The sequence below is a fragment of the Triplophysa rosa genome, linkage group LG10 (genome assembly GCF_024868665.1).
Source record: "Triplophysa rosa linkage group LG10, Trosa_1v2, whole genome shotgun sequence".
Taxonomy (NCBI): domain Eukaryota; kingdom Metazoa; phylum Chordata; class Actinopteri; order Cypriniformes; family Nemacheilidae; genus Triplophysa; species Triplophysa rosa.
The window spans coordinates 19,211,105-19,235,482 of record NC_079899.1 but is presented as its reverse complement, the minus strand read 5'-3'; the positions used below and the strand labels follow the sequence as shown (position 1 = coordinate 19,235,482).

Genomic DNA, 24,378 nt, shown 5'->3' with positions numbered 1-24,378 from the left:
ACAGGTGGGCATGACAGAAGGGCTGTTTTCCGTGTTCAGATGTGTGGTATACTGTTTGGTTGTAATTGCTTGCGCGTCATTCGCCTGTGCTCATTCTTTACATACAGACAACAATAAATCAGGCATTTTTCTTAAGAGCCTCAGATGAGAGTATTCTAAAAGACAAAAAACATGACCTAATCCCATTGGATTATTTACGCTGCCTTCTACACGATTAAACTACAGAAATGAAATTAAAATGTGTGTTCAATGGGATTTTCAGGGAATTTGCTATGTTGCTTGAAAAAACTATCTGAAAATAAGGAACAATAACTAATTCTGCTAGATCTAATGTTATTTTGCCCCCACCCTGACACACACACACACACACTACATCACCAAAGGCTTTACAAGCTTGCATATTACATAAACCAATAAGAGCAGGATTAGACTATTGTTTCATTCTGAGAAGATCTTAATGTGTGCGTTAAAGTAATAAAGCTATAAAAAGTCATTTTTTTTAATACTTTTACATTTCTGGACAACAGTGAACACTGAATAAGTGAATAATTATGGACCATGATATGATCCCATTTACTTCAACATATAATACAAGAGCCCTATTTATTTTATAATTTTTCCCTCTGTATCTGTTTGTCAATCTCTGTGTCTTTTTTCTCTTTATTGAGACCTCTGTCCAGTATGCAAACTGCCACCCATCCCTCTATTGGTGAGAAGAAAAAGACAAAGATCAGGTCATGTATGCAAGGTTTGGGGGGGGTATGGGTTCGCACTGTGCTCTCTGCTGCAACTCTTGAGGTATACATCTGTAATGACTGTTTTAAAATATAATGGGGGAAGTCATGTATGCATCTCCTCTTCTGGGGGCGGCAGTCGGAATGCAACAGTTTGGCCACCACCCCTTCCCCCTTAAAGCATTCCGCCCACATTGATTTTTGATAAGTGAGTCTTAAATTAGGCGATCCGTTGCCCCACACTGGCGACTGGACCTTGTGTCCTAGATAGATTCACTCACACACACCCACACGCACATAAAATGAGAACATATGGTCCTTTCAAGCCATCCACTATGTTCGGAGACACACTCAATGGGAAGCGTCAAATGAATATCATCAAAACCAACCCTCTCCTTATGGGTCAGTCATTGGCTGAAATTCCTGCTCAGACTGGGGGGGAGGGTGGTTGCATGTTGCATGAGAAAGTGTAGAGGAGGCCCACAGATTGGCCCATAAAGCAGCCTGATGATGGTTAATTAAGGTAATGAATGGAGATGCCACAGGTCATGAAGCTGCCACAGCCTGGTAAACTTTAACAAAACTCACAGGGCTGGTGGAGAGACCAGCTGGTGGCATATTGAAAACAGCACAATGAAATTGTAATTGGCTCTTTGAGTCTCAGGAGGGCAAGAAATAAATTGTGATAACGGGCAGCAGAATGGCAATTGGGAAAGGTAAATAAAAATGACACTTTTTCAGAACACATAAATAAATAATGAAAGGTTTTATAAAACAGAGGTAAAATAATTCTAAATATTCTAAATAATATTAAAAATAATTCTATATGTTCCTGTTGCTCAGTTGCAGTAGCAGCACAAAGGTCATGGGTTAAATTACAAACACTGATAATTAAATATATAACACAAATGTACTGTAAGTGGCTTTTTTACACATAGGCCTAAAGATAGATAGTCTTTTTAAAGTTGTGTGTCAAATGGAATATGTAAAAATTGAAACATATATAATATATATATTTTATATTCTATTTTATGTGGCATGCCACATATTTTTTATTGTTCAAAGCCACAGGAATAAAATGTGACAAAGTCACAATATTAAGGTTAGCTGCGGAAGAATAAATAAATTGACTTACATGACAGTGCTTTAAATGATGTTTTCAATGTGTTTTAAAATGTAATTTAGAGTCATTTCAAAATGTGAAAATGTTGGTTTGCAAAGAAACCACTTCTTTTAATGCATGTGCTATTTTATTTATAAAATAAATAACTATGTAATCTGTTCCAAATGATCATTTTACTTTTTTAAAACTACAATAAATGCACACTACAAAAAACACTCACATAATGGCCAAGCATTACAGAAAAAAATATAATTGGATTTACATATAGAAAATCATATTGAATAAAATTAGTCTTCATATAAATATTAATATCTCATTCAAGAGCCAAAATTTTTTTTTTTGTTTTACTACAGGCTATTTCGTTATTTACAATAGTAGAAATTAATATGATTTTTGCATAAATTAGAAAAATTAATAATATAATATGTTTCTTTTCGTGTATTTGAGGGGGCAGTAGTAAAACTAAACAAAATGTGAACGTTTAAACAAAAAGAAAAAGCAGGGGTGTGTATTTGCTTGTTTGCGATGTCTGACGCAATTGTTCTCGCCACGTCATCTACATGCCGGATGTTAGTGACGTCATCACCATGAGACAGGGAGAGTTTTTATTTTCTCGTAGAAAATATCCGTGTCGTGTCAAACTTTGATCATGGACTTTCTTCCATTCGTGAAACACGACTTTCAACCGAGGGAGGACTATGATATTAGCAAATACAGTTAGGTATAACAACCTTAAATATTAAAAATAAAAAAGTAAAGACTCAGTGATCTGTCTACTGTCTAACATTAACATGAGCATTTGAGCAAGGTATGTTTATAGTTAGCAATATCTTACAAATTTAAAGTATTAAGATAAATGTTTTACTTTACCGTCTTCCGATAAAGTTGTAGTTCTCACTTGTTACTCGGTTACTGTTTTAAAATGGAAAAATGTACGTAATTTAATAACACTGTGTCTTCTTCTTTGGGACTGGGAGGGAGATAAAGATTTTGTGTTGTTTACATCAGTAGCTATCAAAGCCTTAGCAAATATATTATTGGTGTTTTATTTCCCCTTTCTTTGTTTCGTAGGTAGTGGAGAGAACTAAAAAGAAGCCTTCTGCATTTGGAATTTGATTCCACACAATGTACCAATGTCTGCCATTATGAGGATCCCAAAGCTAGCTTTTATCTTTATGTTTGTGGTGTGCCTGGTTGTCTACCTCACCTATGTCAAACGTCATTACGATGGCTCAAAATCATCAGTATCTGACCAGCGGCCCCAGTATAGCCATGATCCCCGTACACATTTAACCTCAGCTCAGGTGGTCAGTGAAAATTTCCAGTATGGAATTATGTTTGATGCTGGAAGCACTGGAACCAGAATTCACATCTTCAAATTCCAGGTGGAGCCAAATGGTAGGGTAACCTTTTTATTACACAAATCAACCTGATTCATTACTTCAGATTCAGAATGTTTTTTTTCTTCTGTAAATGTACTGTAATCGGGTAACTTCAATTGTGTATGCACAACAGACCAGCAAGCTTTAATAAAATGTTATCCACTCATATTAGTTTTGCTATCTAGCACAGCGCTGCCCATCCAATGGCTTAGTTATCGCATCAGTTAGAGGGATACTTCACCCAAATATGAAAATTCTGTCATCGTTTACTCACCTTCGAGTTGTTACAAATCTGTATAAATGTCTTTGTTCTGATGAACACAGAGAAAGATATTTGGAAGAATGCTTATAACCAGACAGGTTTAGGCCCCCATTGACAACCATAGTAGGAAAAGATACAATGGTAGTCAAAAGTGCCCCAGAACTGTTTGCTGTCCTACATTCTTCAAAATGTCTTCTTTTGTGTTCAACAGAACAAAAAAATGATAGTAATTTTTCCTACTATGGGAGTCAATGGGGGGCAAGATCTGTTTGGTTATGAGCATTCCTCCAAATATCTTTCTCTGTGTTCATAAGAACAGATTTATACAGATTTGGAACAACTCGAAGGTGAGTATATGATGACAGAATTTTCATTTTGGGTGACGTATCCCTTTAAGTGCTGCTTTAGCTATTATTTTTAAACCCTGAGATTGTTATATTATAAGAGCCAGCAGGCACCTGTCATTTATGCTTGTGTCTCTCTGACACACACATTCACATACAAACTCCTGCTAAGTCTCCTGATGAGGAAGAGAGCACTGAGAATATGGATAGACTTGTTTAGGAAATAAAGCATTGGTTTTTATTACAAACTTTGGTGTATGCCATCTTGAAGATACCCATAAGCTATTGATTTTGCACTATTGTGGGTTAACCACATTTTTTTAATCATAACTTTTCTATGTTTAAATTCTTTTACAACTGTGTCCATTGCCATTTAAACTATTTTGAATCCTAGATTTTCAACGTAAACTAAGACTTCACTTTTAAATATGATTGCATTTGTCTTTTTGTACCAACAGAAGCTCCTAAATTAGCTGAGGAGACATTTAGAGCATTAAAACCTGGACTGTCTGCATATGCCGATGATCCAGAAAAGGTAACCAGTCAAAATGTCAAAGTTAACTGTACTGCTAATATGTGTTCTGACTACAAGTTGGTTATATTATTTTTCAGAGTAAAGAGGGGCTGTTGGAACTGTTGAAGGTAGCCAAAGACAAAGTACCTGACACACTGTGGAGTTCCACGCCTTTAATGCTCAGAGCGACGGCCGGGCTCAGACTGCTGCCTGGTGAGAAGGCCAACATCCTATTGGACAAGGTCAGAGCCAAAATTCAGTGTGCTTTCATTTTAATAAATGCCCTAGGCTTCACTTGTTTTGCAAAAAAAAATTATTCACAGAAGGACTTTTGTAACCGAGTTATAACTGTACCCTGTGACGATGGATAAAACCATCTGCTAAATGATTACTTGTACAAATATAAGCAAACTGTGTTCATGTAACTACTCAACTTAGATTAGAGCGTGTTGCTGTGGTTGTAGCAAGAGATAAAAAGAGTATCAATTGTGTAATAAAGAGGTTTTGGGTTAATATGTCATCCTCTCCGCTGCAGGTGAGGGAGGTCTTTAGCGAATCTTTGTTCCTCTATAGCCCAGACAGCGTGTCAATAATGGACGGTACAGATGAAGGTACTGTGTCAGTTCTCTTTTTGCCTTACATATTTGTTCATACATTTAAATAGACTGTCCGATTACTATAAATGCAAGCATTGTGCAATAGATGGCAGTGTCAATTGCGAGGTATAATTTAAAGGTTGTAATATGTCTCTCGTGTCATTGTAAATGTTTTTATGGATCACATACCAGTCAAGTCTTTCTCTTTTAGACTGAATGACACCAATGTCTTTATTTCCTCTGTATTACCTGACTCAAGAATGTTGCTGTGCTTGACCCACTGGTTTAATTTATCCAGGCAGAGATCGATCCCCAGGAATGTAAAACCAGGCGATGTCCGATATTTCTCTGTGAGATCTTTAGCTATTTAAAAGCATCTCTGGTTACATGCTTGATATAGTTGAAATTGAAATCTTCTTGTGTAATAGCTTCAGCTGTGTATATATTAACAGTACATTATGCGTATAGGGCCTTAATCCCGACCTTTAAAAGTAGTTCGCACAAACCATAATGAGCTCAGGGCATAATGTCCCGTGTTCAATAGATTACCGGCCATATATTTGCAAGGCAGAAAGATAAAAAACCGACATGGGGAAACTGCATTTAGAGAAAAGCCTATTTTTGGATAGTAGGTTAATATTGCTTTGTTGTTAATACACAGATCGCTAAAAGGATAGTAGTTTGTGAAATTTTGTTATAAAATGAATGCTTTGACTCTGCACAGTCCCATAAACGGATCATGTAGTCTCATTATCAGTGAGTCTCAACTCTCGAGCTTATCCAACCAGATTATTCCATCATAGCAAATCATGCAGTCTTATTGTTAATGCTATGCCTTAAGTGATAGAGTCAGGAGGACGACTGTGATGGAGTTTATAAAGACTAAATGAGTTTGCTTATTTCTGAGCGCTAAAGCTCTTTACTTTGTTAAGAAGCAAGCATCATTCAAAACAAGCAGGCGATTTATAAGTTTAACAGTATCTTAATGATGCAGCGATGCACTTGCAGAGTCTCTTTGAGCGTGTTAATGATAAATACATGTTATGCATGTAACTGACCAGAGAATTTCATATACTTTAAAGGTGTAATGTGTAATGTTGAGTGAATTCTTGCTTCGTCTGCTGTCGGAGTTAATCTTCTATTAATGCACACGTTTTTGCATTTACACAGGCATGTCTGCTTGGATTACCATCAAATTTTTAATAGGTGAGCAATATTTTTTATGCCCATTACTTCACAAATACAAACCTATTAAAACCATCATCACCCAGCACATACTATCTTTAAATTTAAATTAATCCAACTGAGTGTTTTTACAGTATGTCCCGTTGCTCTCTGTTAGAGATTCTGTCCACAGGATGACCAGGCTTAACTGTGGTACACAACAAGAAGAATTCTCGAAATTCTCTCTCCCTCTCTTGCACAGGTGGTCTTCATGGTTCAGACACTCCGACAGTAGGCATGCTGGATTTAGGTGGGGGCTCAACCCAGATCACCTTTGCTCTACAGGAGGAAGTGAGTCACATATATACAGTACATGCACCCCCCCAATGAAGCCAAACCTCTTTTAACAAACTACCATGATGACCTCTCATTTTATGCATTAATCAGCAAATGAACCGCTAATCCGATAGGCCTCGTAAATGAAGGTTGTTGCGCATTCTTACTCTTGAACTAGGTCAGATCATGTAGGGGAGGGATTGAAGACCGATTTAGTTTTACATGGTAACAAGTAACAACCAGTTTTAGTTGTTAGATGGTTTCTGTCGTGCAGAATGCAACTTGTAGTTTCTTATAAACAGCTTTACATGAAGTAGTTTGGTATGTAGAACGGAAAAATAGATTAATAGGGTTGTAACGGTAATACAAATTATATTTGTCAGTCTATGGGATTCTCATACACAGATAGTTCAACCAACAATAAAATTCTCCCTCATGTCATTTAAAACCTGTATGACTATTCTGTGGAACACAAAGGAAGATATTTTGAGAAATGTCTCTGTGGTTTCATGTCCGTTTAATGGAAGTCAATGATGTTTGGTTACCAACATTCTTCAAAAGTTCTTCTTTTGAGTTCTACAGAAGCATGAATGTCATACAGGGTACGGTAAGTAAATGATTCATTTTTGGGTGAACTGTCGCTTTAAGAGAAAGATGAGATAACTTATAACGTCAATATGAGATTGTTTGTATTTGTTCTCCTCACAGAAAACCATTCAGACCTCACCCATTGATTATGTGACATCATTTCAAATGTTCAACATCAGCCACGCCCTCTACTCACACAGGTAAGGCATCAGGGATTTGATATTACATATCCTTCTAAAATTTTCATCCTCCTGCGCAGCCCAGAGATGGCATCAAGAGAGCTCTGCCACTAGGGCTAAACCTCTGCCCGAGGTTTGACACTACCACCCGCTGGTTCCTCCAGCCAGGACTTTCTAGGATATGAAGCTGTGAGTTTAGTGATTAGTGTGGACCGCTGGAGTCCTTAAATACAGCACAAGTGTTTATGTGGCAGTGTGTGTTCTGATTAGAGCATAATCACACAAGCCTTCAATTACAATCTCATCGCGGTACTAGTCTCCAGATTACTAGAATTACTAGTTATTCATGGAAGGAGAATATGGAACATCAAAACGAACATCTGAAATAATTGACATTTAAAAAGCACTGTTGAATTTGTATACACTATCGTTCTAAAGGTTAGGGTCACTTAGTCATTCTTTATTTGTGTTTTTCCCAGATTTCAGTAAACTCGTCAAAACTATGGAATAATGCATATGCAATTTTGGGAATTATATTATAGACTAAAAGCATCCTAAATAAATATATTTATATTTATATAATAAACAAATAAATATAATTTATTTACAAAATTTACAGAAATGTGCACAGCTCTTAAGGGCGGTTTTTCTTCAGTATTTCGTCCAGATCATCAATTAAAAAAATAACAACTTTAAACTAAATTGTTGTCTTGTAAGTAAATAAACTAAGATTTTGGCATATTATAATATTTTGCCTACCAAAACATCTATCATATACCTTCAGATCAAAAGATTTTTAAGATTATGAGAAACATTTTAGTGTATCTTTTGCTCTTCCAATAAAATTCTCTTAATCTTCCCTCTCTCTCTCTCTGTAGTTACCTTGGCCTGGGGTTGATGTCAGCCAGACTTGCAGTGTTGGGAGGGATTGAAGCACAGCCTTGTATGTGGTCTACAATCTCTCATCTTTGGCTTTTAAAGACCTCATTCGCTCAATAAATAAGCCATTATCTAATCTCTTAATAACGCCCTGAAGATTAATTCCTTGGTGGCCAGCTGTTGCACTGATTTAGCTGCGGTTTGAGCCCAGAGAGAAACACTGTCATCAGGAGAACCGCCTTTATACGCAGTTTATTATTGAAATGTACGGTCGGTACACTAGAAATGTTATCAGATTTCATTGTTTGTAATGTTTCCAATGTACCAGAGTATCCCACTTCTCTCCGAGTAGGGTTTTAAGATTATTATTAGGAACAAGTACATGCATGTCTGTGTATAATTGCACGAACATGTCTTTTCTTGTTCGGCCACTAGATGGCGATGCAGAGCCTGTCCAGATTTTTCCACCGCTGCAGTATCAAAATTTCACCACAAGGTGGCAGTAAAAATGCTGATTACAAGCAAAAATACGGTATAACCTTGTAAAAATAACTTCTGTGTTGTTGTTTTCAGTAGAGGGACCTCAAGAGCTGATGAGTCCATGTCTAGCCCCAGATTATTCTGGACAATGGGAGCATGCTGAAGTAATATACAAACTTAAAGGGCAGAAAGCAGGTATGTATTACCCGATTCCTCTTCGTATTGGCTCCGTGATTCACTATTTCATAGCACTGTTACAATAATATGTAGTAAAACTGTTTTCTTTATATTTGTTGGAATAGCTCATGTGTGTTCTGTTCCAGGAGAGCCCATCTATGAGTCATGCTTGAGAAAAGTAGAAAAGATGATTTACAAACGGGTGAGAGAAGCAGAGGAAGTTAAAGACGTTGACTTCTACGCATTCTCATACTACTATGACAGAGCTGTGGATCTCGGCATCATTGGTATGAATTTGATCTAGAATTTGTTATGATTGTCATTTACTTTCTGTTTTACACTGACTGGTTTTTTCTCTCTCTTTCTCTCACACACACTCAGATGAAAACACAGGAGGGACAGTAAAAGTAAAGGATTACATTGAAGGTGCCAAAACAGGTGAGCCTGCTTGTTAGGATGTTGTTGTGTTTTGTAAAAATGTATGCAAATGGGTTTTGAGTAACAATGACACGTTTAAAGTAGGGATTTGAAATGGTGGATTTGTCATTCTATATAAAAAATGTTTTCAGAACTAAAAATGAACATGGTGTTATTCTTGTGTGTATTCTGCAGTGTGCAATAATATGTCCGCCGGAGAAATAAAAGAGAATCCGTTCTTGTGTTTGGATCTCACCTATGTCTCGGTTCTCCTCCAGGAGCTCGGCTTTTCTCCTGATAAAGAGCTAAAGGTGGGTCGCTGTTGTTTTATGCTTCCTGAACTGTAAAATAGTTGCTTTGAAGGGACTTTTGGACACAGATTTCAACACTTGTATAGGGATAACAAATACTATAAATGGGTGATCTTTAAAGCTCAAGATAACAAATGCCATTGATATTTTTATGTCCTGTGTAACACTCTTCTTTTACATTTCAGCTGGCAAGAAAGATAAATGACGTGGAGACCAGCTGGGCCCTCGGTGCCACTTTTCATTGCATCGAGTCGATCCGTAAGCAAGGAACGTGCTAAAAGCAGACACTCCTGACATTTGTACTACTCCAGTAAACCCCGTAAAGCACTGACTGGTTTTTTATGCTCTGGGAAAATCTCAACATCGATTGTATTTGCCTTGTCTTTATCCAAAATGTGAGTTTTATACATACCTCTTTATGAATGTGTCAGTTTTCATACTCTGGTGTTAAGCTATATGAAGGTAAAATGTATGTACAATATTGATTGCATATCAGGTTTGGGTTTTCACTGCTTGACAGTATCATTAGTCAGGGTTAACTGCATAAAACTGTTATAAAAACACTTGATTATTTTATTTTTATTGCTCATTTCATTTACATTGTTGTTTGTATGTTAGTGTAATGTACTATTTCATATGTCAAAAAAATGTGGGATAATTTACTACATCATTTGTTCTCAGAGCAAATAAGATCAAAGAATAAAGAGGACAACTAAACAAGAATGTGCTTTTTTGTTCTTATGATGGATATATAGGCAGATCGGTGTTTTTAAAAGACATTTACAAAGGACATCTTTGGGGGCCCGACGTGAAGCTAATGCTACAAAACTGAGAGGCAACTGTCAAAGTCGCCCCTTTACTGTAATGCAAGGGTGTTTATATTGCTGCTAAACATATACACATTGCTATAGAAATAGCAATTGTTATTTAATGTAGACCCTTAATAAAATAGAATGTAATGCAAAGCAAGATAGGAAGAAGAACATTTACAAAAAAAGGTCACGAGAAGGCTACAAACTATTGACACAACAGGATGTGGTCTGTCTTGTGTTCAGTCCTGTCACATCCTTCAGCCACTGTACACAAACACGCTGCTCTTCTTCTCTGACACAACACCAGCCGGTGTCACAACACTACAGGATCAACAGGGCTGGCCAGGATGTTCATCTTGGTTTATAGCAGTACAAATGTTGCAACTACTGATTGTTACTGATAGCGTGAGGTCTTTAGAAATTGTGATCCCTTTATTAATCAGTATCGAAATTACAAAATACTCAATGAATATTATTCCTTTTCCTTGTCTGTTGACATGATGAAACGTGTAATGTGGGACGTCAGAAGACAGCAATGAAGCCATGACAAAAGTGTTGTGGTCTAATACAACATTGTGTATTGGTTCACAAAACTACCTTTTATCTGGTAACAGAGCATCTGGTGTGTGAAGATAATCTCAATTCCTGAAAGTTACTTTAGTCTTCGGATAAATAAACAGTGGACACTGTTTGATGTTTCATGTCAGTGATCCAGAAAGAGTACATACACGCCTCTACTTATGAATCAGTCTCCTCCCACTTGGATGTTTTCTATTGGTTGGTTAAAGGCTGGTTCCATATAAGGCAAGTTCCTTGATTTAGACTGCAATAGAACCATGTTAGAAAACGCAAAAGTGTAATAACAGGGTATATACAGGAATCTTGGAGCTAAATTTAATACTTTTTAAGACCTTTTTCAAGACTCTTTCCATACAGTTTAAGACCTCATCGCCACTTTTTTGTTCTAATCGGTTACATTGGCGACACTTTAACTTGCATTTACAATATAATGATTGTAAGATAGCACAACTAAACAGTCTTGGTTTGTAATAACTCATTATTAATTAAACATAATTTAGAAGGGTGGGAACGAAGCACAAGAGAATTAATTGAGTGACTAACCCAATGCAAGGTTTATTAGAAAGAGAAACGAGGCTACACTAAACGCCTTCCGACACACGGAGCAGTACACCTCACGGTATTCCCAGAAATGGCCCTCAGCCGTGGTTCCAACTCTTTATCCTCCAACCATGTTGTTTAACAACCGGGTGTAAATGGACTAGGGATGCACGGAAGTGAAAATTCTTGGTCGAGGCCGAATAAAAATGAAACACTTGGCCGAATACCGAGCACGGCTTTTCTCATTTATTCTTTATATAGCCAATTTTTTCACTATTGCATAAACTGAATGGTCAAAATGTGCTTTTTATACGTATTTTGTCTTGCTTTTCAATATAATACAATATAACTTAAAATAAAATTGAGCAAAACAAGTCCCTGTTGGAAAAAGAACAGCATATGCTAGTTTCGTATGTTTTGATGCTGATTTAAGCTGGTCATGTGCTGGTTTAAGATGGCAATGTGCTGGTCCTTAGCTGGTCAAACCAGCATCAAAACATACCTTACCCAGCATGCTGTTTTTTTCAAAAGGGGTAGGCTAAATTAAAACAAAATTTGAGCCCTCTCCCTTCTTGAATAGCCTATAAAAGGCCCATAACTGACTGCTGAAGTACTGAGAATGTACTGTCCTTCAACATTAGAAGCTAAAACTATTAATAAACGAAAACTGTTGGCATTATTATTGGCTACACTGCAAAATTATTTAAAGAAAAAGAAACATCGATGCAAGCAATTCTGACTGACAACCATTTCAGTTCACGTCTCTCCTCCAAACTCCACCCACAAAAGCTGATTGTTCTCTCAGAAGGTGCACTCGTGGCCGGGGTGCACAGAACATACTTTGACAAGTTGTTAAGTATAGGGAATTGTGTGCACGCGACCACTGTATGATGTCAAAGGATGTCGCGAGCGGTGGGGCTTCTGTCAGACCGCCCGCTCCAGTCTGAAGTACACAAGTTACCGACCGGTAAAGACGCTTCATTCAGAAATGTACTCCGGCGCGTCATGTTCCGTCCCGTGCTGTGTCTTTCTCCTTTTGCCGCATTAATAAAGCGCGCGCGCCTCTCTCTCGCTCTCTGCGCGGGTTGATCATATCACCTGTCATGCTTTTTTTGCTATTTTCGGTTGCCAAAAATACAGTGTATCCGTACTTTGGACAAATATGAAAAAACGATACAAAATGTAATACTTTGGAAAATGGCATTTAAGACTTTTTAATACTTTTAATGGCCTTAATTTTCGCTAAATTTAAGTATCAACTTTTAATACTTTTTAAGACCCCGCGGACACCGTGAATAAGGGAAATTTACCTGCCATGAGGTGTTTACCAATAAAACCAGCACAAAATGTATTTATGTGGTGTGTTTTGGGCCTTGGGTTTGTTGTGATGAGTTTAAAACACGTCGGATTTAGGATATTTCCCACCTAACCCGGAAATATTTTCTGAAAAGTCGCTGGTTTTCTGTTAATAAATACTTGCAATGTTTTATGCTACTAAATCATTAGTATTCATGTTTTTTTTTTGTTACTAAATACTTTTAATGTTTCTAAATCCAGACGTTACTTCCGGGTTTGTGATTGGAAATATCACATTTTGGGCAATTTCCCAAAATCCGACGTGTCTTAACGCAACATGAGCTCCCTTATTCCAGGTAACGTCCCATCGATAGAGCCCCACACATCAACAGTAGAGACACACAAGACCATGATTTCCGTTAAAAACCAACACAATTCCCATTATAGCCACTAGAATGTCTGTGATACGGCTTCTATTGCTTTCTTCAAATTAAGAAGAAAAAATGACAAATTTGTCCTTGTAAAATCAAACAAATGCAATAGAAAACTACTTCAGCACATTTTGGAAAAAGCAACATTACAAAATATAATTTCAGGTAAAAGGTGTTGCTCAAACGCTGCTGTTTCTACAGTCGTAAACAATAACGGAAACCTGTAGCTGACAAAGGGAGTTGATTGACATTTGACTCAGCCTATAGAGACGCGATTAGGGTGGTGCACTGGCCAATAAACGGGCACAACATAAGTCCCGCCCACCATCTGCTCCTTTGACACAGGGGCGTGTCTCGAGAACACACCACCGCACCAAGCTGTGCAGAACAAGTGAAGGGTCCAAACTTTCATTCTTTGCGTTTTAACCGCTTTGACAACATGTCCAAACCTCTCACCGACCAGGAGAAGCGAAAGCAGATCAGTGTCCGCGGTATAGCTGGCCTGGGAGATGTTGTCGAAATCAAAAAGAGCTTTAACAGGCATCTTCACTTTACTCTGGTAAAAGACCGCAATGTGTCCACTCCACGCGACTATTACTTCGCACTGGCGCACACGGTCCGGGATCACCTGGTGGGCCGCTGGATCCGCACTCAGCAGTATTACTATGAAAAGGACCCGAAGGTAAGATATCCACTTCCCTGTGCTGGGCAGGAAGTGCTGCAGTTGTGGGACATGGCATATTGAAAGCAACAAAGAAATAATTCAATAATAAACGGATAAATTGCACGTTTTTGACTGAAAGGAAAAATGCAAAAATACACTGCTTTGCTGTTAACATGGCCTGTTAGAAGCTTCACTACACGAAACAATCATATCTATTCCCTGCTGCTGAAAACATAATAAAACCACAGAAACTTCTAAACGATTTAATGGTTATAAGGGGAATTATGTTGGTTTTAATGTGTACAATGTGTTATATTGGTGGGATGTTATCTGGTGGACAACATCCACCAAATCCTACTGGATTTAGGCCCAAGACAGTACACAGGAATTTTGTAGTGTTTTTAATGGTAAGCTGATGGTTCATAATGGCATTTCTAATGGAAACCAATAACATTTGTATTGTAAAGGTTTACTCTTCTACTCTACTCTGTTTGTTTCCTCTTCATGTGGTCTCTGGCCATCAGTTTGGTCCTATGGTCCAGCAGATGTGTTGGGTCAGCTGTTGGTCTGTTTTTCTTGGAAGAGTGTGGTCACATTAGCTCACCTTTAATAATGTAGTGTTTTGCAACCGCCTATAATTCCCTCAGTTTAATAAAGTTTGTACAGACTACACTATATAGTATACTATAGTCATCCCAAGTATAAGATAATGGGCCTTATTTAATCAATTGGAATATAAATTGACAGATGCTCTGTGTGCAAAGTCACTCATGGCTATTGATAAACATGTGACCTGGGAAAGTGGAACAGTGTTCAGTCACTTAATCTTTTGTGGATCTTTTTCGATAAATCACATTAAAATATTCTTAATGTTATGATGTGTTTTGCCAAACATGAAATCTAATAATGGAATCGATAGTAAAAATGGTGTTTTAGTGGCATTTTTGCGTAGTGCTTTTGGCTTTCTAGAGATTTGTGATTGCTTTTACAGCAGCACAGAAATACTGTTTTTCTCTTCTGTCAAAATATCACTGAATGGAACCAGATATCTTTATATGGAAAAACACATGGAGTACTGTATTTATAGGAATGTAAACATTCAGTGCTAAGTGTCAAGTTTAGTTTCAAGGGTCAGATTCTTGGAAGAACGATAACACATTGGAGTGTCATTAAATGTAGACATATAAAGTGATTAACATTGTGTGCTTTTTGTATTGACTCAAGACTTTGGTGTTAAAGGAATTCTGTCAAATGTACATCGGTGTGAATTTTAAACTGCAGGCAACAAACTCCTCCCAGTGTGAAGAGGTGAATGAATGTACTTCAGGGTTTTTCCTGCCTTAGATGAAATTAGATGAAAATGACAATTATCAAGTTATATAAAACATGACTTTTATTCAACCAAACAGACATTTTTTTTAATCAAATAAAGCTTTTTTATCCTTTTCAACTAACTTTTTAGCCCACTATAGCCAACTGAATTAACCAGTCTTATTAAATGAGCAAAGCTCATTCACATCTTGCATTCTCTGTGGTTCACTTTAAATGATTCAATTATCTCTTATTTTCGCTAGTGACTGAATAGTTAAATAGTTTAAATGAATCGGTTCAAATGAGTCATTCGTGTGCGAGTCGTTCTGAACGCAATGTGCGTTCATACTGGCGAACTCGCTGTGTACAGTATACGCTGATTCAACGATCCAACTGCACAGCTAAAGACATTACAATGATGTGCGTCATGTTAATTTAAGAAATTTCAAGAAATGAAACGTACTTGGATGCAAAACAAACAGCCGTGTAAAACACAGGCTGGCTCTTGTTCTGCAACTCTTTTTAGCGCCTCAGTGTGCTGATAATGAAACAGCGCCTCCATTGTGGCGTAATGCCGCAACTGCAGTTACAAATGACAGTCTGTTAAATACACGAAGCATTTCTTGTGAAGACACCCGACATAATTTTGGCGAGAGTCAGAGGCGGCACGACGTTTGACGGAGGCGGGCGCCTCCAGTTTCTCTATGCAGGAAAAACCCTCTACTTATGTTAAAGCTAATCATGAAAAAAATCTACAAGAGACATGACCAGCATGTTTAACATGTTGTTAATATATTAGACATCGGCCACTTTTTGCTCTAGTTATTGGTATTCAAAACCAATGATTATCCATGAGTTTTCTTTTCTGTTCAGTTTTGCTTAAAAAATGTGTTTTTCTCTCTGTTTCAGCGCATTCACTATCTGTCTTTGGAGTTTTATATGGGCAGAACTCTACAGAACACAATGATTAATCTCGGGCTGCAGAATGCATGTGATGAGGCCATCTACCAAGTAAAGTGCCATTTATTACGTTATATGTACTGTATACCACATTACATACTGCTTAGAGTAGTTTTTGATCTTAAACAACCTGAAACTTTGGCAACAGCTGTTGTTTTCCTCTGCTCACCCACAGAGTACTCATAGGGACAGAGTACTCATAGGGGATGTAGAGATCATTTGTTGCATTTGTGACTTGCAAAACTGTTGACGTGAAACCTTCCTTTTTAAGCATGACAATACGGAAATTGCTGAAACGTTGAACTGCACAATGTTTGCATAATAGTGTTAGTTAGTGATTAGTAATTAGATTTTGTAATAAAACATTTTGCAGTAACATGTTTTATTTTTATTCTTTGATTAATTTGACATGATGTTACTGTTCTTCAGCTTGGACTGGATTTGGAAGAGCTGGAGGAGATTGAGGAAGATGCTGGACTGGGAAACGGGGGTCTTGGGCGCCTAGCAGGTGTCAAACTTTCCCACCCTGTGTGATCCATGGCTCTCTTTATCAGAGTCGTAATAGGTGTTTGATGTCTGAATTTTCTTGTTCTCTCTCAGCTTGTTTCCTGGACTCTATGGCATCTCTGGGTTTGGCAGCGTATGGTTATGGCATTCGTTACGAGTTTGGCATCTTCAATCAGAAGATCAACGGCGGCTGGCAGGTAATCCAAAAAAGTGATCATTCACCCCAAAATTGTCATCATTTACTCACCCTCTTGTCATTTCAAACCTTTATGACTTTCTTCCGCAGAGCACAAAAGAAGATATTTTGAAGAAAGTTGGTAACGGAACAGCACTGGCCCCCATTCCCTTCTATTATATGGACATAAAACCAATGCAAGTGAATTGGGGCCAGTTAACAACATTCTTCAAAATATCTTCTTTTGTGTTCTGCGGAAGAAAGAAAGTCATACAGATTTGAAATGACAAGAGGGTGAGTAAATAATGGCAGAATTACAATTTTTGGGTGAACTATCACTTTAATGTTTGTTTAATGTTATGGCATCTTCAATATTATCAAGATTGGACTAGAACATTTTTGTACAATAAAGTATGCAACACTGATGTTCAGGTAGAGGAAGCTGATGATTGGCTTCGCTATGGTAACCCCTGGGAAAAGGCCCGTCCAGAGTACATGCTGCCTGTGCATTTCTATGGCCGAGTGGAGCAAACACATGAAGGACCAAAGTGGGTTGGCACCCAGGTCAGTCAAACATCATCTTTCTCTCCTCTTATTGTTTTTGGTATCTCTTTGTAACCCTTTTTCGTTTTGCCAGGTGGTGCTTGCGATGCCCTATGACACTCCTGTGCCTGGTTATAAAAATAACACTGTAAACACTATGAGATTGTGGTCGGCCAAAGCACCTAATGATTTCAACCTGCAAGAATGTAAGTCCACACGAACACATGTATATGTGTTTTTTTCCACATATGGCTATAGTAATGAATCTGTGCGGACCGACCTGATCTGAGCGCAGTATGTCAGTTTTGCTAACTTAAATTCCCCGTGAACCAGAAGTTGCGATCGTTTTTACTTCCGTATTCTGACACATTTCCGAGTGAAAAGGAATTTCAAAGGAGAAATTAGTGGACGTGGCTTGCGTTTTTCACTGCCAATTGATTGGATGTGTAAAAACAGCTGTTGCATTGATTTTGAACTAAAACTGGTAGCAGATTGACAGTTGAAGGGGAGGAGTTAACGGATGCTCTGGCCAAGCCGTCTAATTTACGTCATTCAAGATGGATAGTCATTTCAGGGCGGAAGTGCATTTTCAGATTTTAACTGAAGATTATGAAGGCACATGAGTTTTAAAAAGAAAATGACCCACATTGGTAAGCTATTTACTATAAACGTTGCAATATTTCATGAAAAAATAAGAGTTGTCATTTTTAATTTCACTGGGACTTTAAAGGGACAGCTCACCCAAAAAAACAAAACATCTTGAAGAATGCTTGGAACTACCGTTGACTACCATTGTAGGAAAATTGACAATGGTAGTCAAAAGGGCCCCAGAACAACAGTTTGCTTTCCTAGATTTTTCAAAATATCATCTTTGGTGTTCAACAGAACAAAGAAATTCATACAGATTCGGAACAACTTGAGGGTGAGTAAATGAAGACAGAATTTTCATTTTTGGGTGAACTGTTCCTTTAAGTGAGACATTGCATATAAACACGAAGTGTTCACATTTTCATGTATTGTGTGCTTTGCTTCAAATCACTTTTTTTTATTTAATTAATTAAGCGAATTCGATCCTTGCCGTTCTAGATATTCGTATAAAGTACTTGGTAAACAGTGTTACTTGTTGCATCAATGATGATGTAGTTTCAGCTTACCTCCAGGCTTGAGTTTAAATAAGAGTGAACTTGTTTCCTGGGAAAATGGTTTCTGTGTAGAATACTAAATATAGTCGTCTCCTCCAATGCAATGTCGCAAGAGCACAGAAACAGGAGTGCAGCTGGCATCGGGCCAGTGTAACCCATAGATACGCTCTGTATGAGAGGACCCTGCATGCTCTAAAGGCCTCTGAATAGTATTTCTAAGTTGCGTTGAATTACTTTGTTGTATGACCAAAAGCTAAGGGTAATTCTTTAAACAGACAAATACTGTATGACGGTTCATTTCAGAATTGATTTATATTCTTCTTTTTTTCTAGTTAATGTGGGTGATTATATCCAGGCTGTTCTGGACCGAAACCTGGCGGAGAACATCTCACGAGTGCTCTACCCCAATGACAATGTAAGAGCAACTGTTATAAAGCGCTTTGTGAGATTTGTGCGTATCACTTTGAGGGGAATGTCGCGTATAGAGAAAGAGAGAGAGAGTGAACAGAGCATGAATGTGTGTGTGGATCAGTTACTACAATAACCCATATTTATAGTATCAGTCTACGTATGTGCGTTTAGACGGCAAAGACACTGGTATCTACTGCAACTACAGTATGTTTGAGCTGGCAGGCTGAAGCAGATAAAATATGTGTGAAATATTATACACTAGGGAAGTATTAAAGTTCCCCTGTGGTCAAAATCAACTTTCTTTATGTGTGTGTGTGTGTCAGTTTTTTGAAGGAAAAGAGCTTCGGTTAAAGCAGGAGTACTTTGTGGTGGCTGCTACACTTCAGGATATTATCAGACGGTTTAAATCATCAAAGTTCGGCTGCAGAGACCCTGTGCGCACCTCTTTTGAGGCGTTCCCTGACAAGGTAAAACGATGTTACGGACAGAAAACTGATTGCTGTTTAAATGAATGTCTTTAAACATTTTAAATGTTTTTGAAACATTTCCAGGTGGCGATCCAATTGAATGACACCCATCCAGCGCTGGCGATTCCTGAGCTCATGAGAATCCTGATGGATGTAGAAGGTCTGGACTGGGAAAAGGTGTGAAAAAGTGTTTTGACTATCAGATTAAAGATAAAGAACTGACGTTTATTAATGATTTAGTCATTGATGATTCTTCATGTGCTGAAAAAACCCGATAAGACACTCCTATGTCTCAAACTGATGCTTTAACATGCACTTTCACCATTCTCACATTCGTTGTATTTGCTTTTTTCCTCTTGGTCATGCTGACATGCTTAACAGGCATAGTATTTTTAATGAAAAAAGTATTGTTTACACCGCTGTAATTTATTTGGAAAAATATCTAAAGGAAGTACTGTATGTCTGAAGTTCTTATTGGGTATAGAGAGGAAAAACAATGCACACTGCAGTAGCTTGGAGGAAATGTAGTATTTTTTAGTATATTTTATTTTGGTGATGTAAAAAGCTGAGACACACTGGCAAAATTAAAATATAAATCCAGATACGGACATATTAAATAATCATTCTCTCACGTCTACACTGCAAAAAATGACTTTCTTACTAAGTCTATTTTACTTATTTTCCGGTAAAAATGTCTAAACATTCTTGAATCAAGAAGCATTTTCTTAATGAGCAAACTGACCTAAGAAAATAAGTCTTGTTTTTAGTAAAAAAAAAAATGAAATTTCAGTGAATTTGTGCTTAAAACAAGCAAAAAAAAATCTGCCAATGGGGTAAGAAAAATAATCTTGAATTGAGTGACTAACTCAAACCTTAATTCAAGATTATTTTTCTTACCCCATTGGCAGATTTTTTTGCTTGTTTTAAGCACAAATTCACAGAAATTTGATATTTTTTTACTAAAAACGACTTTTTGCTCATCAAGAAAATGCATCTTGATTCAAGAATTTGTAGACATTTTTACTGGAAAACAAGAAAAAAAGACTAAGTAAGAAAGTCATTTTTTGCAGTGTAACGTTCTTGTCAGAGTTTCCCCAGAAACTGTATTTCTTTTACAGTAGAAGTGGATATGTTTATGCTTTAATGTTTTTGTGTAGGCATGGGAGATCACCACAAAGACATGTGCGTACACAAACCACACAGTGTTACCCGAGGCTCTGGAGCGCTGGCCTGTTTGTTTGTTTGAGAAGCTTTTACCACGTCACCTGCAGATCATCTATGAGATCAACCAGCGACATCTGGATGTAAGGACATCTGCCTGCCCACTCGCATGATGCAGATATCCACAACATGCCGTACGTGATGAATCTGTTCAATCTGATGCTCTATTGTAGAGAATTTCTGCGCTGTATCCAGGCGATGTTGATCGGTTATGCAGGATGTCTCTTATCGAGGAGGGCGATCCAAAGAGAATCAACATGGCACACCTTTGCGTGGTAGGTTCACACGCTGTCAACGGAGTCGCAAGGATTCACTCGGAGATTGTCAAAAACACTGTGTGAGTAAAATATACCAGTCGCTAAAGCACAGCTTTTTATGAAAGGAATGACGTACAGTTTGTCGGCCATTAGAAATGAAAACCCAAAAGGATGATCAGAACTCGACCCATTCTTAAAGGGATAATTCACACAAACATTCGGTCATTTAGTCACCTATATTCAAACCTCATCACTTCTTTCTTCTGTGGAACAGAAAGAGATTTCGAGAAATGTCTTGGTGGTTTTGTGTCCATACAATGGAAGTCGTTGGGCTCCAGTGTTTTTTTTTTGGTGACCAACTTTCGTGTTCTGCAGAAGAAAGTTATACAGGTTTGAAGTGACATGAATATGCTGACTGTACATTATCCTTATTTCCTAACTACACTCTTCAGGGATATTCTTCGTAAAAAGCAAATCTTTGCATAAATCTGATTTAAGGTTTAAGGACTTCTGTGACATAGAACCTGAGAAATTTCAGAACAAGACAAATGGCATCACACCTCGCCGCTGGCTGCTGCTTTGTAACCCCGGCCTGGCTGACATCATCGCTGAGGTAATAGCCTTCCTTTTTTAAAGCATACAAATACAAACATGTGCATTGTAAACTGTTTTGTTGTCCACTCTTCTCAAGTGTAATGCATTTTTACTGTGCTGTGCTTGTTTTTGCAGAAAATTGGTGAGGATTTTCTGACAGATCTGTTCCAACTGAGAAAGCTGTTGGACTTCCTTGATGATGAAATGTTCATTCGGGATGTGGCCAAAGTTAAACAGGTCTGCATGTGGCCACATTTGTTTAGAAATACTTTTTTTAAACTCCCTTCCTTGGTATTTGATATTATGAATAACAATTTTAAATGGAGAAATATGTAGAATAATACATGCTCTTTTCATGATTTATATTTAGGAGAATAAGCAGAAGTTTGCAGCGTATCTGGAGAATGAATACAAAGTGAAGATAAACCCAGAGTCCATATTTGACGTTCACGTCAAGAGAATTCATGAGTATAAGAGACAACTGCTCAACTGTCTTAATGTCATCACTTTCTACAACAGTAAGCACATACATATACACACCGTACAGGTGGAAATCACTGCCACCTGTTTAGAAGACGGAGGAACTGGGATCTTTCGAAACCGTTTTAACAGTTTAATTTTGATTTGTAGGTTTTACTTTAATGAGGGAGTTTTCTGAATGATTCATATATATTTTTAATATATCTCTTCATAGGAATCAAGAAGGAACCGAACAAGAAGTTTGTTCCCAGGACCGTAATGTTTGGTGGAAAGGTATGTCAATTCAAATTAGTTAATAATTGTGTTTAAAACCTTAATTATTTTAAATACAAATATATAAACATTTAGATTTTTTTGCTGGAAGAAAAGTATAATATTAATAATATATAGGAGTACCCTATAAAATTTTGTTTTCGAAACCTACAATTTTTCCATCTAAAGTTGTTTTTTCCCTAACTTCCACTGCCCCCTACAGGCAGCACCAGGCTATCACATGGCAAAGATGATCATCAAACTCGTCACATCTGTAGGGGACGTTGTGAATAATGATCCCATTGTGGGAGACAGACTGAAGGTCATTTTCCTGGAAAACTACAGGGTTTCACTGGCTGAGAAAAGTGAGTTAACACGTCACGCTAACACAGGCACACAGATGTGTTATTTTGGAATGTATTTTGGACAGCATCTGATTATTCATAATGTGTTTTGCACTTCAGTCATCCCTGCCGCCGACCTCTCCGAGCAGATCTCCACGGCAGGTACAGAAGCTTCCGGTACAGGAAACATGAAGTTCATGCTGAACGGCGCTCTGACCATCGGCACTATGGACGGAGCCAACGTGGAAATGGCAGAAGAAGCAGGAGAGGAAAACCTCTTCATCTTTGGCATGATGGTGAAGGATGTGGAGGCCATGGACAGAAAGGGGTAAGAGAGGGTTAAGTTAATTTTAATAGATAAGATCAGCCATTTAATAAAATCAGAAATATAAGATCAATCAACTGAGTTTTTTTGTCATCCAGATATAATGCCAGAGAATATTATGAGCGCCTGCCTGAGTTGAAACAGGTGATGGATCAGATTAGCACTGGATTCTTCAGCCCCAAAGAGCCTGACCTTTTCAAAGATGTGGTCAATATGTTGATGAATCATGATAGGTGAGTATCTATTGCAAGTGTGTTCTTGTTTAAATAACAGTTTGCTTTGATAGGTTGCTAAAGATTTTAGCCAAATAATTTAACAAAGTCAATCAATTATAAGTTAGCAGTCAATTATTCATATCACTATTTTTAGCATTCGCATGAGTTTATAATAGCTGCTTTTTTCTTTCACAGGTTCAAAGTGTTTGCAGATTACGAGTCTTATATCAGCTGTCAAGAGAAAGTTAATGAACTCTACAGGGTGAGTTAATGAGTAATATTTATGAAATCACAATTGTTGTGATTTAATTGGTGTAAATGACCTCCTTTTTCTTTGGCCGTGTTAACCTGTCCACTTTTTATTTTAGAATCCAAAAGAATGGACCAAAAAAGTTATCAAGAACATTGCCGCTTCTGGAAAGTTCTCCAGTGACCGCACTATCACAGAGTACGCCCGCGAGATCTGGGGGGTGGAGCCGTCTGATGTGAAGATCCCACCACCCAATGAACCTCGTGAATGAGGAACCTCAGTGGTTTGATGATGTCAGTGGAACGTGCTCGCCTCACCCTGAACCTCCGTCATTGTGTTGGTGTGCCTTGACTGATGTCACCTGATTGAAAACTTCAGGTTGTCTCTAACTATGCATAAATACAGGTGGAACCTGCTTGAAGTGCATTACTGTAATATAACATACACTCAAGGAAAATACTTACACCGTAGACATATTTGCAATCACTGTTAGGATACTGTTACTTTCATGTGCTGTAATACCTTTATTCGCATGCGAGTTGTTGGTAATACGAGACTAATTCAGGCCTGTCTCAGTAAAATAAGACGCTTGGTTTAGTCTCTCTTCTAACAAAACTAAACTTGCTTCTCTTTGTAAAGTCTTTGTTTTTATGCTTTACTCATGCTACCTTTTAAGGTGGGGATTGAGACTCCTTACAACTTTAAGATTTCAAAAACAGTAAGATACAACTAGATCCCCTAAATATTTTGTGGTTTAGGCGTATTTTTACTAGCTTTAAAAACCGCAGACGCTGATGTGTGTGAAGTCAGTAGAAATGTGTCTTTCTGCATTAAAATACATACAGTACAGTAGTGCTCTGTAACCTGTAATCGAACTGAACCGCCTTAAATGCAAACAGCATTAACGTTATACTCCATTATGCATGTTGATTCTGTACGTGACACATTTGCTGGCTCACAGTGTTCAGTATCCACATGATGGATGTTTTATAAATGTAAGCTTTCACATATAAGTTAAAAGGTGCCTGTGTGTTACAGTGCAATATTAAAAACGAATAAAAATGTCCTTTTGTAAACATTTCATACACGTGTTGTTAACAGGATACATGGCAGCTG

General features: G+C 37.7%; 2 protein-coding genes across 5 annotated transcripts; both read left to right on the top strand.

Moving 5' to 3' along the window:
- The first annotated feature begins 2,432 nt into the window (after window positions 1-2,432).
- entpd6 (ectonucleoside triphosphate diphosphohydrolase 6) lies at window positions 2,433-10,203 on the top strand. Of its 4 annotated transcripts, none has more exons than XM_057344712.1 (14): window positions 2,433-2,573; window positions 2,929-3,255; window positions 4,304-4,380; window positions 4,458-4,601; window positions 4,895-4,970; window positions 6,126-6,161; window positions 6,382-6,470; window positions 7,164-7,243; window positions 8,101-8,165; window positions 8,675-8,776; window positions 8,884-9,045; window positions 9,140-9,196; window positions 9,371-9,486; window positions 9,672-10,203. In XM_057344712.1, the coding sequence occupies exons 2-14, from the start codon at window positions 2,991-2,993 to the stop codon at window positions 9,762-9,764; spliced, it is 1,362 nt and encodes a 453-aa protein (XP_057200695.1). In that variant the 5' UTR covers window positions 2,433-2,573; window positions 2,929-2,990; the 3' UTR covers window positions 9,765-10,203. The 4 variants fall into 4 exon arrangements, with proteins under 4 accessions (XP_057200695.1, XP_057200694.1, XP_057200696.1 ...); XM_057344711.1 differs by having other exon boundaries at window positions 2,433-2,578; XM_057344713.1 differs by having other exon boundaries at window positions 2,433-2,665; window positions 8,905-9,045.
- Window positions 10,204-13,495: 3,292 nt separating this feature from the next.
- On the top strand, window positions 13,496-24,340 carry pygb (phosphorylase, glycogen; brain). The gene is made up of 20 exons (XM_057343524.1): window positions 13,496-13,826; window positions 16,029-16,130; window positions 16,509-16,587; window positions 16,680-16,783; window positions 17,194-17,325; window positions 17,399-17,510; window positions 18,779-18,861; window positions 19,181-19,324; window positions 19,409-19,501; window positions 20,482-20,628; window positions 20,719-20,882; window positions 21,301-21,415; window positions 21,532-21,633; window positions 21,767-21,914; window positions 22,091-22,149; window positions 22,352-22,493; window positions 22,593-22,800; window positions 22,896-23,030; window positions 23,208-23,274; window positions 23,381-24,340. The coding sequence occupies exons 1-20, from the start codon at window positions 13,584-13,586 to the stop codon at window positions 23,531-23,533; spliced, it is 2,532 nt and encodes an 843-aa protein (XP_057199507.1). The 5' UTR covers window positions 13,496-13,583; the 3' UTR covers window positions 23,534-24,340.
- The last annotated feature ends 38 nt before the right edge of the window (window positions 24,341-24,378 follow it).

Coding starts and splice junctions, on each gene's coding strand:
- entpd6 (XM_057344712.1), top strand. CDS start 2,991: ATGTCTGCCATTATGAGGATCCCAAAGCTAGCTTTTATCTTTATGTTT. Junction 3,256..4,303: donor ATTCCAGGTGGAGCCAAATG/GTAGGGTAACCT, acceptor TTGTACCAACAG/AAGCTCCTAAATTAGCTGAG. Junction 6,162..6,381: donor TACCATCAAATTTTTAATAG/GTGAGCAATATT, acceptor TCTCTTGCACAG/GTGGTCTTCATGGTTCAGAC.
- pygb (XM_057343524.1), top strand. CDS start 13,584: ATGTCCAAACCTCTCACCGACCAGGAGAAGCGAAAGCAGATCAGTGTC. Junction 22,801..22,895: donor GAGGCCATGGACAGAAAGGG/GTAAGAGAGGGT, acceptor TTTGTCATCCAG/ATATAATGCCAGAGAATATT. Junction 23,031..23,207: donor ATGTTGATGAATCATGATAG/GTGAGTATCTAT, acceptor TTTCTTTCACAG/GTTCAAAGTGTTTGCAGATT.